Below are 17,820 nucleotides of genomic sequence, written 5' to 3'. Positions count from 1 at the left end.
CTAGGAAAAAAAAACACTAGGAGAAAAAAAAAAAAAAAAAAAAAAAAAAAAAAAGGAAGAGACCTTCCTATTTTTAGGTTGTTTTAATTGTTTTTCATGCTTTTCATAACAGCTGAGAGGAAGCTCTTCTTCTAGGAAGACCTGGAATTCTCAATCTTTTCTGCACCACAGCCCAGTCACAGCATCAGCTTTGCTTTGCTGCTCCTGTGATTCCCTCACAAGCTCATAATTCTTGTCTCCCTTCCTTCCTTCCTTCCTTCCTTCCTTCCTTCCTTCCTTCCTCTGTGCAAAAGGAACTGTCCCCCTCCATGCATTGTCAGTGGGAGCATCCTGCCACTTATCCATGAGAAACTGATTTACAGCAAGAAAATTGAAACAAATAAAGCAGTCTTGGAACACCAATGGGAGTGTGGCTGTCCAGAGGTTGAGCTTCCAACTTCTAGGCTTTGAAACAGAGACCCCGTGTTTGTTTTTGTTTATTCACACAATCTTCCCTGGGGCACACCAGCATGGCTGTGGCTCTGGGGTGAGCTGTAGCTGATATAATCAAGGGCAGGGATGTAATTAGCAACGTTGGAAGGGCTGCTGTGGGCAGATGGGAGCTGAAAAGGCTGTGCCTGTTGTGAGACAGACTTTTATATGTGTTGGCCTGGGAGCCCAAAGCAATGTGTGATGAATGACCCTACACAGGGACGAGCCATTTGAGCACTAAACCACGGCATCTGTGGCTCTTGCTTGCACACAGGGCAGTTGTACCCTCGCCACAAATCATCCCACAATGAGGTTTCCCTCTCTAATCTGGGTTAACCTTTCCTGCTGGGTGGGTTAGCTGCCCAAGAGTTCAAACCAGCTGCTCAGTCTGGGGTTCACCTGAAGGTAAGAAACTCCAGGTTTCTTTGGCCATCATCCTTTGCCTTCCAGCAGACCCCTGTTTCTTCCTCAGGGCAAGTGCTGTCAGCCTCAGAACCTCTGCAGGCAAGAGGAAGAGTAGCCAGGACCTGCAGGACACAGAAATCCTTCAAAGTCTGTGCTGACAACCCTGTCTCTGGCTGAGTACAAGATTTCAGTTGTACTTTTTTCCAATCCTGTCTTTTTATGCCCCAGACCATGACGTGGTGCAGCGTTTCTGCAGCCCATGAGCACCTGAGTATTTATCTCACAGTTTGCCCTCTGCCCTGGCAGCACATCCATCTGAGCAGCACTTCACATCTTTCTGGAAAGATCCCTGTCCCAGTAATAGCTCCTGATGGAAATATTCTGTGTCTGCTGACTCTCAAAAAAGATTTCTCAGGAATTTTTTTTTTCCAGAAAGCTGTCATTTCAGGCACTCTTAGCACCCAATCTCACATGGCAAAATGCAGGAGTGCCTGTTTTTTACACACGTAGAGCAAAAAGCCTTTTATTCAGAATTTGTTTAAGAGCATTACACTAATGCACCACTGCTTGTGTCTTCCCTGGGATCAAATGCAGGATGTCAGAGCTCATGCTCCTGTGCAAGCACTGCCTGCAGTGGCCTGATGCTGGTCTTGGGCTTAGATGCTGTTAGGAAAAAGGGGTTTGCTGTGTCAAATGGGTAACAACACCTCTGTGTCACCATGTGTTTCACAGTACCTCCAGGGATGGTTGTTACATGGGTTACAGCAAGCTCTAAATGGTTGGATTATCATGATTATTTATTTAGTATTTCTCCAGCTGTGGTCACAGCTACCCAGCAGTGACTCTCCAATGCAGCTTAGATGTACAGGGCAAGAACATGAGACAATTTGCCTCAGTAATTTTGCACCTATTTCAGGTCAGGGGTGTCCTGCAGGGGACACCGGGTGATCCTCCTCAAAACACTTCTCATTCTCTACATTTTCGTTTTCTCTTGAGCCAGGTAAAAGTTTAACACCTGTTCCTCTTGTAGGAGAAGGTCAGGGGTGTCCTGCAGGGGACACCGGGTGATCCTCCTCAAAACACTTCTCATTCACTACATTTTCATCTTCTCTTGAGCCCAGGTAAAAGTATAACACCTGTTCCTCTTCTAGGAGAAATCCCAGAGGTCACCCAGCTGCCATGGGTCAACTCCTCTTTCAGGATTTGTAGATCTGAGCATCAGCATCCGTGGGGCAATTGCTGTCAGCAAACTCATCTGTGATCACTGATCCAAATTTGGATCAAACCCTTACAGCCCTCTTCTCTAAACAGCGCTCTGTTCTTCACTTTGAAATAAAGATTGGCATTTATACAACAGATGCACCTAAAACACCCACCAAGATGGAGACTCAGTTGTGCTAGGCACTGTAAAAACAAGCAGTAACCCCCCAAAAACCTGTTTAAGTAAGGGACTGATATTTTAGTTCTCCTGGGAAGATTGGTCTCAATGAATGTTTGAAATCTATTTCTACTCGGGGAAAAGTTGTTGGGCTTTCCCTCCTTGCAGCTCTTGATAGCACACATAAAACAAACCACAAAAGCTGTGTGTGACTTTGCAGCTCCAGCCTCAGGTAGAAAACGTGTGCAGGTCCTGCCAGGTACATCCATGGAGTCCTAAGCAGAAATTTCTGCCTGAATCAGGAGAATGATGAGCCAGGCATTGCCCCTCACTTAAACACCCACCCCACAGTGGAAATGTGCTCACCACAGGTTCCACAGAGGGCAGCCATCCCAAACCCCTGCCAGAAAAGCACATTTCTGGCTGCCTGCTGCTGCACTGCCTTTGTTGATGTGCCCAAACCAGTCTCTTTCAGAGCAGCTCGAGTCCCAGGCTTGCCTGGGTGCACTTTGAAGCAGTTTGTTCTGTGCCAGTCATGTTCACTGTCCTAATCTGACATGAAGCCTGATGGAAAAATCTGTGATCGATTATAGCAGCAGGACAAAGAGATATGAGAGGAAAGCAATGCAAAAGAACAGATATCAATCACTGGCTCCCAATGAGCCTGAAGAAGGTAGCTGGTGCTGTTCCTGAATTCGAAGGCAGTGTAGCACATCTTTCTGCTGTTCTAGGTAAACACCCCCAGCTGCAGGCTCTTTGTCTTACAGACAGACCGATTTGGTAAGAAAAGTGGATTTTGAAGTATGGATTTTGTTGGAAGGGAACAAAATAAACTATTGGTTTGTTACCTTGAAAACGGTGTAGCATGTAATGAGTGTTTGCAGCAGTTTCACAGCTGCTTATTACTTTTCTTTTTAAGCTTCTGAGTGTTGAGGGGTTTTTGTTTAGATTTACTCTGTTTAATTGATTGAATGTGAAATATATGATGGAACAAATTTGTATTGAATAAGAAATAGCAGACACAATCAACAAACTTTAATGTTGAGTTAGCTTTTTTCTCGTTGCTGGACAAGATCATACTTCAAAGCAAATTAAAAATGTGAAGCCAAATCCTGCTTGCAATGCAGGCAACAGAAATCTTCCTGTCAGCCTCAATAAAAGCAGGTGTAAGTTTTCAGTATTAGTCCAGTCCATCCAATTCACATGTCTTTCTGTCTTTATCTAATCTAATACATGGTTGTGAGATAAATTACAGAAGGGTATGATAAATTGCATTGCTATTCATTTTTGGCAAGATCACCTATACACTGGCCACTAATTCATCTCCGCCAGGATCCACACGGGATCCTTGGAACAGCCTCCAAATGCTGTCATTTCATTTTCTTTTAAGAAAACAAAGAGATTATATCTGCTGGCCAATAGCCTACTTACCCTCACCAAAATAAATGATACCTCACTGTGACCTCTGTAAAACCATGGTTATAAAAGTATCAAAATGTATTTATAGCATTAAGAGTCACAAAGATATTAGGTCCCTCTATTCTGCTTGAATGGAAAACTATGATATGTTTTAGAATGAGGGATTTCAAAATGGGAAACATTACATGGTTTAGATTTAGGGATTTCAAAGAGTGTTTAATTTGTTTAATTCTGTTTTCTTTGGGTTTTGGTGTTCTTTGCCCAGATAATACAAACAAAGCACACAACATTGGGTAAGAAATCTGCAATACATTGTAACAATTTTTTAAATGGTAATTTTTTTTAGCGCTATTCACCACTCTTGAACAAAGCACCATCCTGATTCACTCCAGTACCACACACTCTCTGGGTACTCTGCTGGGTACCATTCACATCCATCTGTGAGTTCAAAGAGCAATTTGCTTCCCATTAAACCAAAAAAGGGAGACATCTTCTTTCCCCTTACACCCATCAGATCCATCTCTGCCTTCCACATGGGCTCTGCTGGGCAGCACCAGGACACTCCCACTCAAAGCTGCTGCCAAGCCCATCCGTGGCAGACACTCCTGGTCCCACCACCAGCGTGAGCTGTTGGATGTGCCAGGGCTTCACCCTGAGCCAGCCCCACATCCCAGCCCAACGTCCCACCACTCTCCCGCCAAGGAAGAGGGAAAGCTGATTGCTGTTTTAGCTGGAATGCCCGTGCCCCTGCTCACTACCAGCCCAGGAAATTGCTTTCTGCTCCTCAGCATCTGACTGCCAATTTCCTCCTCCTCATGCTGCCAGGAATCGCTGGGAAACGGTGCCGTGGACGATCCAACAGCTGCTGAATTTCACACAGGAGACCACTTACCACTGAGGTGCAGCAAAGTGGTTTTGCATATCAAGATTTTAAAGAAATCTGGGGCATTGTGAGATGAAGGACATTATTGATGTGAAAAGAAAATGATCATATTTACTTCAGAATCCGTTATCCACACCTGAAAACAGTACTTAAAAACAGAGCATGTATTGCAGGATGATGTGAAAACCTGGCCTGGTGAGAGGTAAAATTTCCTTGATTATTTCAGGGAGATGAAGGCTTCATCCTGCACTATTTAGGAGCTGTTGAGGCATAATGGCTACGTCCAGCTAATTGGATGCATTGCTATGGGCACTTGAGAAATGTGATAGACAGATGCATTCAGCTAGAGAGATGTCCCTTGGTGCAGAGAGCTGAAGTCAATTAGGGAGTTAAATTGTGAAAGATTTGACCTGATGTCATTTATATCTCGAGTCATAATTAACACTTAAAGTTCAACTCTATAGCAATTTTCTTTTAATAACACTTAAAACCTACACGGGGCTGAAAGAATCGCGCAGACGTGATGAAGGATGACTTGAGTGCATGCCTGGATTTCTGCCTTCGTAATTAATCCTCAAAACACCTTTGTGAGGCCTATGGGGAGAATCATTTCTCTCCAGTTTCTCCTTTGAAGAGAAGCAGGGTTTACCCAATGGCTCCCCAAAGTCTCTGGCACCTGGAGATAAGCACAGAAGCTCTTTCAGGTGCAGAACCAGCGAGCATTCAGCTCAGCCGAGCTCCCGTCTTTTTGTCTTGCTGAATTTTTTTTAATTTTGCCACAATCTTTAGAAATATCATGGACAAATTACTTGTCAAATGGCCTGGGCTTTCCAATTAAAATCTGTGCAAATGCAGAACCTAAAAATCTGTCACAAACACAGCTTCTGCCTCAAAGGTTTTCATGTGGATGAAATATGAATCTCACTGGGGGAAGAAATGCTCTCTCAGAGTGAGACCTTGTAAGATGGGATGCAGCTCGCTGCAGGTTCTTATGGTCAAGTTATAACTGCCCATAAAGAGGGGGAAAAATGGAAGTGCTGACAAAACTTTTAAACTACAACAGTGGAAATGGCGCCACAATAATTTATAATCTACAGGCAGCTTTGGATTTATTATCACAATGACAAATGCACTGTCATTGTTAATAGGATATTTCCCAGCAAGGACTTCTTGTTATGCAAGCCAGGTTCACTATGTCATGCAGCATGATAGCAATAAAGTCTACAAGAATTTGTAATGAACTTCAATTACTAATAGATTATGGTTAATGGGAAATATGTGCAGTAAAGATATGGGTTTTTATATGCACCTTCTGGTACTCTACAAGGCAATGATTTATGCTACAATTTCTGTTAACATTCTCCAGTATGAAAAAAAAAAGCCTAAATTGGTGGAAAGCCACTCCATCCATAACAAATATTTAAGATAATTTTGCACATCATGTAAATGAAGATGTAAAATTAGATATTAATCCGTTTCATTTCAGCATTTGTATTTTTATTAAAAATGAAGACTTTGCCCTACTGTGTAATGACATTAAAAATCCTATCATGGGCTGCAAGCATGAATTACCCCAACGCAGGAGTGGTGACAGCAGCCGAGCTGTGAGCGCATTTGTTCAATTTGCTGTAGTAATTAACGGAGCAGTGAGAATATTTTTCTACGTATGATTTAAAGGAACAGCCCTGGAGCTGCTTGGGCAGATGTGTTTGATGTGGAAGGACACGTGCAAGAAGCCTGGGCCCTTTGGAGGGGATCAGCCTTCTCCTCACCCCTTGTTTCCTCCCCCCAGCCTTTGAGGCATGGCTCCAAAGCCGTGCCTCACTCATGGACATTGGGCTATTCCCTTCCCTGCACAGCAAACCTCCCATGGGAATTCCTTTGGGAAACAATCACCTGACACGGCATCAGAGCCACAAGCTCTCCTTCACTTATCAGAGGGACACAGGCCCAGGTGTTTGCTTGCTGTTTCAAAAGACTCCCTCCTCTTCCTCCTCTCTCCCTCCTTCCAGCTTTTTTTTCTCCTGTACCTGTGTTAGAATGTTTGTTTCAGGTTTATGTGCTCATGAAATTAAACGGAAACTCTCCCAGTTTAAAAACATGCACTGCTCAGAGCCATCTTTGAGAAAAACAGAGATGCAATATTAAGGATTGCATTTACTCAGGGTCACATTTCATATCTCAAACATATATTTAGCCAGAAAGGGACACCAATGCATGAAGAGCTTTCAGGATCATTTCTGGTATATTTTTAATAGAGGTATTCTGAAACCAAACTAGACCCAATCAGTATTGTACTGGTTAAATACCATTGCTCTTAATGAACCACTGTAGAAAGCCCACAAATTAATTTTTTAGGGGTGCAAGGCAGGAAAATATTGAATTGGGGTTTTGACCTTTTTACAAGGTTTTTAATGAGAGCATAAAGGGAATGGCTTCAAACTGACAGAGGACAGGTTTAGATTAGAGATTAAGAAGAAATTCCTAAAGGTGATGAAGCCCTGGCACAGACTGCTGTGCAAATCCCAGTCCGTGGACAAACTCTGATTCCCAAACCTGCTGTGGAACAGCATAGTCTTACTGTACAATTTAGAGTGATTCTCACATGAAAATGTGGTTCTCCACTCGATTAGGAAGTTGTTTGAGAGATTTACAAAATGTCCTTCGGTTTTTTATGGTAAAATAAGCATAAAATTGCACTTGCCCACATTCATTTCCTTCTAAATAATACTTAAAGTACTTGCTTCTTTAAAATGTGTAAGTGTGTTACAAATTTAAAATTAAAACTAATTTACCCCTTAAGGGTGCTCTGCAGATTCAGTTTTCTCCCAGCTGCCCCTTAACACAAGCAGCTGCAAGATACAAAATGGAGTTTACTGAGTTGACTGTATTTTCCCCCCTCCCAGTTTTTAATGAAATTCTCCTCAGAAGCAAAACGGGAAGAAGCTCTCCGTGCATCCACACTGTATATTTGTGTGTGTGTGTGTGTGTGGGGTCAAATCCTCCTCTGTTCTCTCCAGGTCAGCTCTGCTGCTTCCCATCTTTCCAGCTCTCTCCCACATTTTCAGACCAAGCAGACCAAGCCTCCTCCAAAACTGCTAGAACCCCTTTTTCCCATTCTGTTGTTTTTTTCAGTTTTTTTTAAAAAAGCCTGATAAACAATAAAACATCAGGATCTTCAAGGGCATCTTGTTGCTGGGTTTTGTTGCTGAATTAGTGGGTTTTGGTTTTGTTCTGCCATTTCTGTGGCTCCCTGAGATATCTCACCCCTGACAGGGTTGATGTGGCAATATTCAGCAGTCACCTGCTTTGCAAGCACCATTTAGAAAAGGTCACTGACAGCCCAAAAGAGCCACGAAAATAAATGTAACTTTAATTTGTTTGCCATTAGAAATGCGTGCAGCAATCTGTTCTAATGGGAGATTTTCTTTCATTCCTGCTCTGGCATGTGGCCACAGCAGCTCACAGATACACTGAGGTCTTCTAATGCAGGAGGCTGAGCACAGAACTGGGTAAAGTGGTAATAAATTTTGTTCTGTCCAACAGAGGACTATCATGGAAACATTCTAAAATTCACCAGAATTAAGATTTGAGCACAAGGAGAAATTTGTGTTTCAAATAACTTGCCCTAAAATAAATATAAACAGCTATTACACCCAATATGATCTCTTGAAATCACTTCAAATGATTAATAATCTATATTGTATCAGAAATGTGTGTACAAAAATAAAACACAATTCCTTGCAGCTAAAATATTACCTAAAGTAAACCATTTCAACACTGAATCAAATTATTTCAATGGCAGAAATCACACCTGTCTCAGGGGATAAATTGAGTATTCAGGCTGTTAAATGCATTCAAGCGACTCTATTGTATCCCACTATGTATTGTGCCTTGTAGAGAGAAAACAGTTCTGAAAACTATAAAATCATTTAGCAAAACAAATGCATCAACCACAACAGCCTCACACGGAGAAGAGTCTGAGGAGGTGGAACCCCTTCTTGCTGAATACCTTGTATAGTGAATAGATTTACCTGACACAATGCCATTGAAAATGAAAAAAAAAATGCTGCTGGAACCAGTCATTTTGGTATCAGAGTTTATTTTTACATTTTCCTTATTATAAAGCTCTTGGGCCAGGGGAAGGCTGGGACCAGAAGCATTGTGTGGTTAATTAAAAACACAAAAAAAGCTCTGTGTGACTGCAGCCACTGATTCCTAACAAAGACTTTGCACCAGCGCTCACCACTGAAATCCACTTCTCCAGGACAGTTGTTACCAACCCTGTGCCTCAACCATCTTCCCTCCTGTAGTGCCACTATGGACCTGGCACACAATTTGTTCTGCAGATACATCATAAAGTAAAAAATACAGACAGGGGAAGCAGTGCCATTAAATGGAGATGCCTGCAGAGACAGGAGCAGGCAGCCACTGAACATGCAGGTGTGAGGTCACCTTCACAGCAGCTGCAGGTATGAGACCTGGAAGTCACAAGCTCAAGAAATCACATCAAAGATCCACCCAATGTTGGTCATTCTGAGCCTGCACTCCTGCCAGCTGCACCAAGAAATTGCAATTTGCTTGTTTAGTCTGCAGAGAGTTTTTAAATTAAGATGGTGGAATCACACATTGATCTGGATTATTCCTTAGGAAATGGTTAGGTTTCTGCAGTGCCCGAGTGGGTGGTCTGAGTTATAGCTGATGACACAATATCTGTATGATAAAGCACAATTTACTGCCTAGCAAGTTACACAGTCATAGATTAACACAGAATTAATCAAGTATTAAAGCTCACTTAACAGATGTCAATACTGATTTCTTAACAAGCTCCAAAAGTTATTATCAGTGCTGAAGTAAATTAAGCCATTTATAAAAGATTAAAAAATGCATTTCAGCTGTTAAAAGTTTGTATCTCTTTGCCTGGGACAAAGAAGAAGAGGTTAACTCATGGCTCAACCACTATTACACCCAGGCTGTTATTGAACAACACCTTCCCATCTCTGATTTCACTGCACCCAGGCTTCTTTAACTCCTCCATTACCTTTAGCTTTAGCTCAGGAGGGGCAGTTTTAGTAAAGTCAATTGTTTCTGTCAGGAAATCCAGCAAGAGCTCCCCATCTCTGTCCCCTTCAATAAAGCAGCTCGTTATGTCCAGCTGGGATGGGAGCTCGTAGAGCTGGTACTTCAGCCCAGCTGAATCCAGCATCCTTGCCAAATCAGCAGAGGAAACAAAAATGCAAAGATCCTCCAGAGGGAAGGAAGACCCATACTTCTTCCACAGCGTTTCCCAGCCGCTTTTTCCTGAGAGATAAACCACCAGAAAAACACTCAGCGTTAAGGAAAAACACTATTTGAAAGCAGTTTTGATTTTTTGGTTTTTTAGCATTTGTCTTCATTGCAAGTGGGATCTTTCCAGAGCTGGGATGTGTCCTGGGGCACGGTGGAGTTGGTGGCCCCCTGCTTCTGTTCCTCAGGTTTGGGGGCTGCAGGAGTGGGTGGGCACCTACCCTGGGGCTCCAGCACCCTCCTTGAGCCTCCAGCTCAGGCCAGAGCAGCTCACACTTCTGCACCTCCTCTCAAGAGACATTTTATAAAGCAAACCAGCTGGGTAAGTAGAAAAGTCCCCACGTACATATCCACATCTTTATTTTCCCCCAGCCTGGATCTCTGATTTGGTATTTCTACTGTAAATAATTTTAGAAGGATTTACTCAGAACGACTGGACAGAATGAAAATAACTTTGAGCCTAATGAGCAGCCCTTGAAAGTGACAACAATAATTCTCCCTAGGTACTAAAACCAGTTACTCGTGGTCTTGCAGTTGCTTTATCTGCAAACAGTTATTTATAGTCAAATAAACAGTTTGGTGTTTAGAAGAGAGGCGACAATATTTTCTTTCACCTGGTGGAAACGGAATGCAGAGCACTAATTGCAGGGAACGTGCTGGTGTCAGTGCTGAGTGACTCAGAGCCCAGCCATTATCCCCCACCTGAACGCAGCGTTACCGGCACGGTTCTGGGAGGGCTCAGCTTTTGTCTGTAAGGAGGTGGCAGCAGACCCATGGCACTTTTTCCTTCCCCTCTCTATTCCCTTGTTTCCCTCAAGGTTTTCCCCTTCTTTTCCTCTCTGCTGTTCTGAGTCCTGCTCTTCTCTCACACTTTTTTGTTGCCCCCAGCAATTTCTGCTCCATCAGAAAACACAGAGTCATCTGGCCCAGAGAGGACTTCAAATACTTTTCATGATCTCAGAACTTCAATAATTTTAATTTTGAATAGGCACACATTCTTTACTGTATTCACATTTTATGAATATCCAAAGGGACAGGTTAAGCAACTGGAAAAGAGTTTTAATTAACTACATGCAGGTAATCAGCAATGGTCTGATATTGTGATCTATTCTCGTTCAGCCAAAGAACATGAACAGGTTTTTTAAAATAATTTCAAATACAGATTTCTTGTTGTAAACTGCTTGAAAACACTTCAAACCAAAAACATTTGGGGGAAAAAACATAGTTGAATAAATTCAGGTCAGAAGTGTCACTTCATAGTGGATCCTTCACGAACAAAATAAAAGGAGCTTCATTATGTTTGCAGAGGTGGCCAAATTCAATGAGAAAGTAAGCTTAAACCTCTGAACAAATAATGCTTAACTTACCTCTCAGAGTTGCTGGATATGATTGTTTACACAGCTGAAATTTCCACAGCTTTTGAGGCAAATTAAAGGCTTTCTAGAGTCAAATTAGACTCCACCACTGCACTGTCTCTGGCATACCTTGCCCACTGTATTAAAAGGTTGTCGTTTACTCTGCTCCAACATTTTCCTGCTGGATTGACCACAGAGCATCTCTGCGAGATCTGAAAGAGCCTGAGAACGCTGTTTTGTACCCAAAATGATGATATTAAGGAAATGGGCAGTTTGAAAAGAAAATGAACCATATGTGCTCCAACACCTGCTGTATGGCACTTCCGAGCCCCCCGCAGCCGTTTGCTTAATGCCACAAGTCTCTGGGAGAGAGAAAATGCAGTGCCCAGCCTGGAAAGCCTTTTCCAGCACACAGCAGAGGCTGAGGGGGCTCCTGTGAGTGAGAGCTGCAGGATGGAGCCTCTCCTGCTTCAGGGCCCCTGCTGCCCTCCATCACTGGGCAGGCTGTGGCATGGGGAAGGGCAGTGAGAGATGTTTTGTGCCCATGATATAGGGGTTTTGGCTCATAAATCCTTTACAACCCACACAGACACAGACAGTGGGCAGGTTTCAGGGCATGTCTGTTCAACTCTGTGGCCTGTGCTGCACACAGGAACCCCAAAGGTCCTCAGAGCCCTTCCTGACTGAGCAGTGCTGCTGGAGCAGCTCTCACCTGACACCAGGATGATGAGGAGCTTTGCCTGTGATTCCAGGAGGCTGTGGAAATACCGGAGAGTTTCTGGGATATCTTTCACATAGTAGAGCATCTGGAAAAAGCAGAGATGCTTAGAGACGTGCAGTGCCATCCTGGTGACTACTATAACATTGTCAAAAGGAACCAGATGGGGGCAATCCTGACAGAAAAGCAGGGACAATGAGGCACCTCAGGAAGGTGTGGGCAGTGGGCTCACACTCAGGCCCAGGGCTGTCATGCCCCGCCTGCTCTCTGGCCCTGCTAGCACTGAGCTCTTGCTCATTCATCAACCTGAGATAAAGAGATTTGCCTTTCTTCACTGAAGGCTTCAGTGAACTTGGAAATACAAAGGCAATTTCATGGAGAGGACAAGGAGCTTTTGAAGGCACCAGCTAAAATGTATTCTTAGTTGACTGCCACCCACAGCCTGGTTAATAGGACTACTGTGCTCAAAGCTGCTTTTCATTTTTGCAGTTCATTTATGCTAAAGCACTTCAAATTACTGGGAAGTAAACTCACCTTTCTTCCCCTATGAGTGGATAATGAGGTCACATACTTCATGCATACTTTTAACATCTGAGTCTTTGGCAGCATTTACTTTGCAAAGACTCTTACCTGGATCATGTGAATGAAGTCCCATTTTTTGGTCTTCTTTTCTGCATTCATCCGACTTTCATATTCATTAGCTGTCTCCTTGTGCCAGGTAAACTTTATGTTCTCGAGGTTTGATGCCTGAGCCACACGCTCTGAAATGGAGGAGAGGCAGGACAGAGTTATCTCAATTGCAAATATGGGGCTGAATTCCACTCAGAGCTTTAACACATCCAAAAGCCCTGTTTAGGTGGGGAGTTTTGGTACCAGTTTAACACAACAGTGGAATAAACCTTGAGTGAGGAGAAGGCTGTAGAGGGTTTTATAGGACAAAATCTATTGCTTTTCCCTTTGCTCCCTCATTTGTGCTCCTCTGGTGTTTAAAAAAAAAAAAAGTAATTTCTTCTCCATGACAGGCTCAAAGCTGAATTAAAAGATGTCTATTGGGATGAATTGTTACGAGGCCAGGAGCAGCACATTTCATGGTGAATAGAAGGACTGGTGGCCTCACTTATGGAGGGGCCACACAAAACCCACATGGCTGAGCAGGAGTCAGGCCATGGTGGAGGATTTTCCCCAAATAAAAACAGGTGCTCAAGGATGGATCAAAGCAGGGGTTTCTTGAGAAGAGAAGCACAATTAAAAGTCTGAGAAGGGCAGAAAAAGCAAATGTGTTCTTCTAAATTGGTATAACTGGAATGGCAGGAGAGGGAAGAAGCTTTGTTCCAAAAGCAAGGACCCTTCTCTTGACATTCAGTGGCTTCTGTGTTGAAATAATTTTTCAGAAGCCCACAGTTCTGACCAGCTGCTTCAGACAAAAGGGATGACAGTGTTTGAAGGAAAGAGCTTTAAGGAGTGACACGTGGAGTGTCTTCAGACCTCGGTACAATGCACATCAGCAACTGAGGAAAACAGATATTTGAAGAAGTGGGTTCAAAGAATAAGTTACACTGAGGGCCTGGCTCATCACTGCACTCCCTTTGTTTTTATGGGAGCAAAACTGAGAGGTAGTTTCACAATGCAGGGAACACTAATGTCCATCTGCTGGCATATGGAGCTCATCTCACTGCGCTGCCGCCCCGGATTGCTGCAGGACAAAGCAGCCCTGGTGCAGTTCCTGTGCTTCACTGGAGTTAGCATCAATTTAAAACTTACATGGCCCAAAGGCAGGCTGAGCCTTAGCTACAGAACACATGTTCAGAGCAGCACAGTTTGCTGAGACCAGTGCCTTTACACCACTAATGACAGTGTTCCTTGTTTTGGGCTCTGATTTGGACACGTCCCCGTCAGGCAGATGAGAAATGCTCCATCAGTGCTTATCTGCTCTCTCCTGTGGCTGGAAATGGGCCACCCCTTTCAGATGCTGCCACTGTTACTCTGTTAGCTTCCATTTATCAGCCACTGGCCCCAGCACTGGCAGCTCAGGTTTAATTTGCTGTTCTAAGCTCAGAAGCAGCTCTTATCCCCTCACCAATAATCTGGGGCAATCTGGTTCAGTTTAATTGTTGGTGTGTCTGCAAGGCGGAGCTGGGAAGAAAACTGAATTGCTTTCCAGGCTGGGCCTAGATTCTAGGAAGTGCAAATTCATTATGGGATTGTGGTAAATTTCTGCCTAAATATTAATCTGAATCCACGATGAAAAGTTTTCCTACCTTTTCCCCTGGGCTCACCCCAGATTCCTTCCCCAGTCAGAAGCTGATGGGTGCCATCAAAACTGGGCTGCCTGCAGCTGTGCACTGGAGATGCAGCTCGGCTGTGGGGCCACCAACACTCCAACCATGGCCACCAAGGGATCCCACCAGGAGTGAAGGAAAGGCACAGCCTGTCCAAGAGCTTTGAGGAAAGCCTCCATCACCTGCCACAACCCAAGAGGAGCCTGAGTTTGTCATCACTGCACATCCCAGTAAGGAGTTTCTCTCGTGAGCTTGGCTTCTCCTTCCCATGGAGAAAGCATTTGGTGAGGCAGAAAACATAACTACTGAATCCTCAGAGGTGCAGATAATGTTTCTAATTCTCCACAGAAAATCTTAGGCCTCAAAAACCTAATTAATGGTAGCTACTGGGGACATGATTAATTACCAAATAAGAGGGTTTAAAGAAAGAAATTCAGATGAATATTTAATTTCTAGTTTAGCATAAAACTTAAAATAAGGACAACATTTTATATTTTCTTTAACTTTCTTCTGGAAGGAAACTCACTGCAGTAGGACAGGACTGCCAGGTAATTGGTGGTAGATGATGGGACCACTGGGAAGATTCAGAGCAAATCCAGTCCTGCACGGCCCAGACAGGACAGAAATTCATTGTTCAAGTGCACAAACTGTCTTACAAACAGAGGAGATGCTGTGTTGCCCACCTTTTACCAGTTCAGCCTGCAGCAACACAAGAGCACCAGTGATTTTGCACGAGGCATCTTTTAAAAGATCAGGTCTGTGCTGAATTGAGAAAGATCTTAAAAAAATTAGGTTTTTCCTGGGAGCCTTTGGTGCTTCCAGTGATTCTGGGCTACCTCACTGTAGGGAGAAAAGGATTGTTGCTTTTTTTTCCTTTGATTTCCACAAGCTGATTCACACAGGGAATGTTTCATTTTTAAGGACTCAAGTGAGAGCAAGATTGGAGATTTAGAGGGTGGTTTCACAGCCTGGTATTCAGTATGGTTTGGAGCATTTCCAGCCAGAGACTCAGCTGATGAGGTTCATTCCTTGCTGTCACATCCATTCAGGATGGCTCTCCAGCCAGGTGTGCTCTGCTCAGGGCTGGTGTCACCTTCCTCAACACCAGGATCACCTGGAAGTGAATCCTGGTAGGCTCTAATCCAGTGACAATCAAACGGTTTAATTTATTTAATTAATTATTTAATTTAAATGCTGTTTAATGCTCACTTTGTAGGGCAGCTTGATCAAAGTATCCTCGTTAACATTCAATCCTCCTCGGAAAAATTTCCATTTTCTTCCATGAATGCTGCTTAGACCTTTGGGCTGGGGAAGGAAAGAAGCTCTGAGCCCCAGAGCACATGGCAAAAGCCTTTCCTATCACTCCTGTTCTCCTTCCCATGTTTTCTAATTCAAAGCCTGGTTACTAATTGAGTGCCCCACTGTGAGCTTTAGGTATTTGTTGGAAACGATTTTTAAGATGTGAGAGAATCACCATGAGACACTGAAATTTTCCCTTTGATGCTGAGGAAGGATCCTGATTCAACACAAGTTGAAGTGGAAAAACTTTCTGAAATGCAGGGATTTCTCTCATTTCCCATAAAATCACCCATTACTTCCCACTTTGTTTAGCTTTTAAAGTCTGTCTAGCCAAGCATTTGCCATGCAGAGATGTTTGCAGTGTGAGAGACTAAGATTTTAATGAGTGAACATTGTTGAGAAGCAATGATAGCAAAAAAAGCATAAAATTTTGAATTTTTTAACTTTTAAGAGACAGTTCTGACATGAAGGCATTTGAACATAGGGTCATTCACATTTCAACACTTTTTAATGCATGAAAAATAATTAATGTAAATTTATTTAATGTAGAGTAGCAATACCTTTGTACTTGGAGATTTGCTCAGCACTTGGCTCTATCACATCATTGTTGATGGTGACCCCAGGATATCTGGCTCGTATTTTTGAGAGGATCTGCAAGTCCATCTCACCTAAAGAAGCAGGAGACACAAAACCGAGCATGAAAACAAAGCTCAGGCAAAGGAAATCTCCACCACCATCACACCCCCAGCTTGGCAGACTGATTTCTGCCATTTGTGTACAGGTGCACCACACAGCTCCAAGCAGCTGCTTTGTATTCTCAGCAGGTTGTAACTGAAGATTGAGCTTTAGGATTTGAGAAAAATGCAAATATCAGTCCCAACTCTGTTCATTCTCCCCTCTGGCTGGCACCACCAGGGCCAAGGGAAAACCTGACACAGTCATGCTTGACCTCTTTTTTTCTGGACATGGTCTGACCTCAAGGGGGAGATCCCACCCGACTCTCAGTTCTGGTGGTTCCAAGTCACCAGCAAACTTGGCAGGATTTCTTGTCAGTAGGAGCATTTTTAACCAGGCACCTCACTGCTTACAAGGTCATGTGGGGGAGGGAAAGGGAATATGTGTTTACACTGGATCAGTGACAATACTCATATCTGTTTGTCTTTAGTGTCCTGTGACTTTTCCCCAAAAGAATGATGAATAGAGCACATACCATTTGTGTTTAGCTAACCCTTGTTTACAGAATACCCCAGAGATTCCTGTATTTCATGTTTTTGTTGAGGAAGAGTTCTCTCTCTCAACACTGCTCAGGCCAGCTGTAATTATTTTATTGATGGATGTACCAGTAGATCCAAGATTTCAAAATTTAAAAATAGCTCCATCATTCTCAGCCTTCTCACCCCATCTGCAGCGTAGTAAACTCAGGGGGATGATATTTCTGACTGAGGCATGAGTCCAGGGACAATATCCAGCTGGCTTGCTCGACTTTCTCCAACCTCTGCTTATTGTGCTTGGATAGCTTTTAGGTGGAAAAAATAACAGCAGAATAAATTAAGGTAAGAAAGAGTGAAAGAGAGGGTAACTACAGTGAATAATAGATCCAGAGGTTGTGTTACAATTAAATATCTAGCTTTGTCCTGGCAGATTTACTTGTGCTTGCACAAACTCCATGTTACAAAATTCCTACACATTAGCAAAGTTTTGCACTGAATGGAAGACCACCCTGATGGCCAGACAGGCCCCTGCTGAGGGGCTGTGGAAGGAGGAGCTGCACAGCCTCTGCCCACCCTCATCATTTTCAGAGCCCTGGACTCACACCACTTCAGCATTCCCTCCATCGTGCAGAATATTTGAGGAACAAAAGGAAAACACTGGGCACTAAACTGCTCATTAGCTCCCAGAGGACATAACACACCAAGTGAGGAGGACTTGCATTTTCTCAGACTCACATGTCTTTCTTAAAGCAGCCAGCGACACCCATGTTCACATGGCATCTCTGGAAGCACGTTCTTTGAGGGAGGGAAATTGAATTTCTGAGGCAGCAGAAGTAGCTGCAGCTTTGCTATCCCTGCAAGCCCTGTACTCTGTAATCTGCCATGGTAAAATTTGGGAACAGAGAACTTAAAATGAACTACTACAATAGTTTGATTTTTGGTTGCTTTACCAACTTCCCATAAAATGATTAATTCTTTGAAAAGACTGTGCAGGTCCTGATGAAAAGAAAAAAATAATTGAATTTTATATTTCCATATGCAGATAGGTTAAAACATTCCATTCTGCTCTTGTGTGGCCAAATCACCCCTTGTACTGTTTTTAACCAGAAAACCCAC

At 43.3% G+C, this 17,820-nt stretch overlaps 1 protein-coding gene across 6 annotated transcripts in view; it reads right to left on the bottom strand.

Moving 5' to 3' along the window:
- The window catches only part of LOC120498640 (histamine N-methyltransferase-like), a 38,128-nt gene that overhangs the window by 7,473 nt on the left and 12,835 nt on the right, over positions 1–17,820 (bottom strand). For 5 of the 6 annotated variants that reach the window (XM_039701635.1, XM_039701660.1, XM_039701627.1 and 2 more), the window contains 4 exons: positions 16,054–16,161; positions 12,546–12,676; positions 11,910–12,003; positions 8,642–9,857 (listed from right to left, as the gene is read on the bottom strand). In XM_039701635.1, the coding sequence (XP_039557569.1) occupies positions 9,502–9,857; positions 11,910–12,003; positions 12,546–12,676; positions 16,054–16,161 (689 nt within the window). In that variant the 3' untranslated portion in view covers positions 8,642–9,501. Of the gene's footprint in view, positions 1–8,641; positions 9,858–11,909; positions 12,004–12,545; positions 12,677–16,053; positions 16,162–17,820 lie in introns of those variants that run through there. The other variant, XM_039701669.1, reaches the window with a different exon arrangement.

Source organism: Passer montanus, unplaced genomic scaffold, assembly GCF_014805655.1.
Source record: "Passer montanus isolate IOZ18808 unplaced genomic scaffold, ASM1480565v1 scaffold1, whole genome shotgun sequence".
Lineage (NCBI taxonomy): Eukaryota > Metazoa > Chordata > Aves > Passeriformes > Passeridae > Passer > Passer montanus.
The sequence above is the reverse complement of the archived record's forward strand: the minus strand, read 5'-3'. Positions and strand labels throughout refer to the sequence as shown.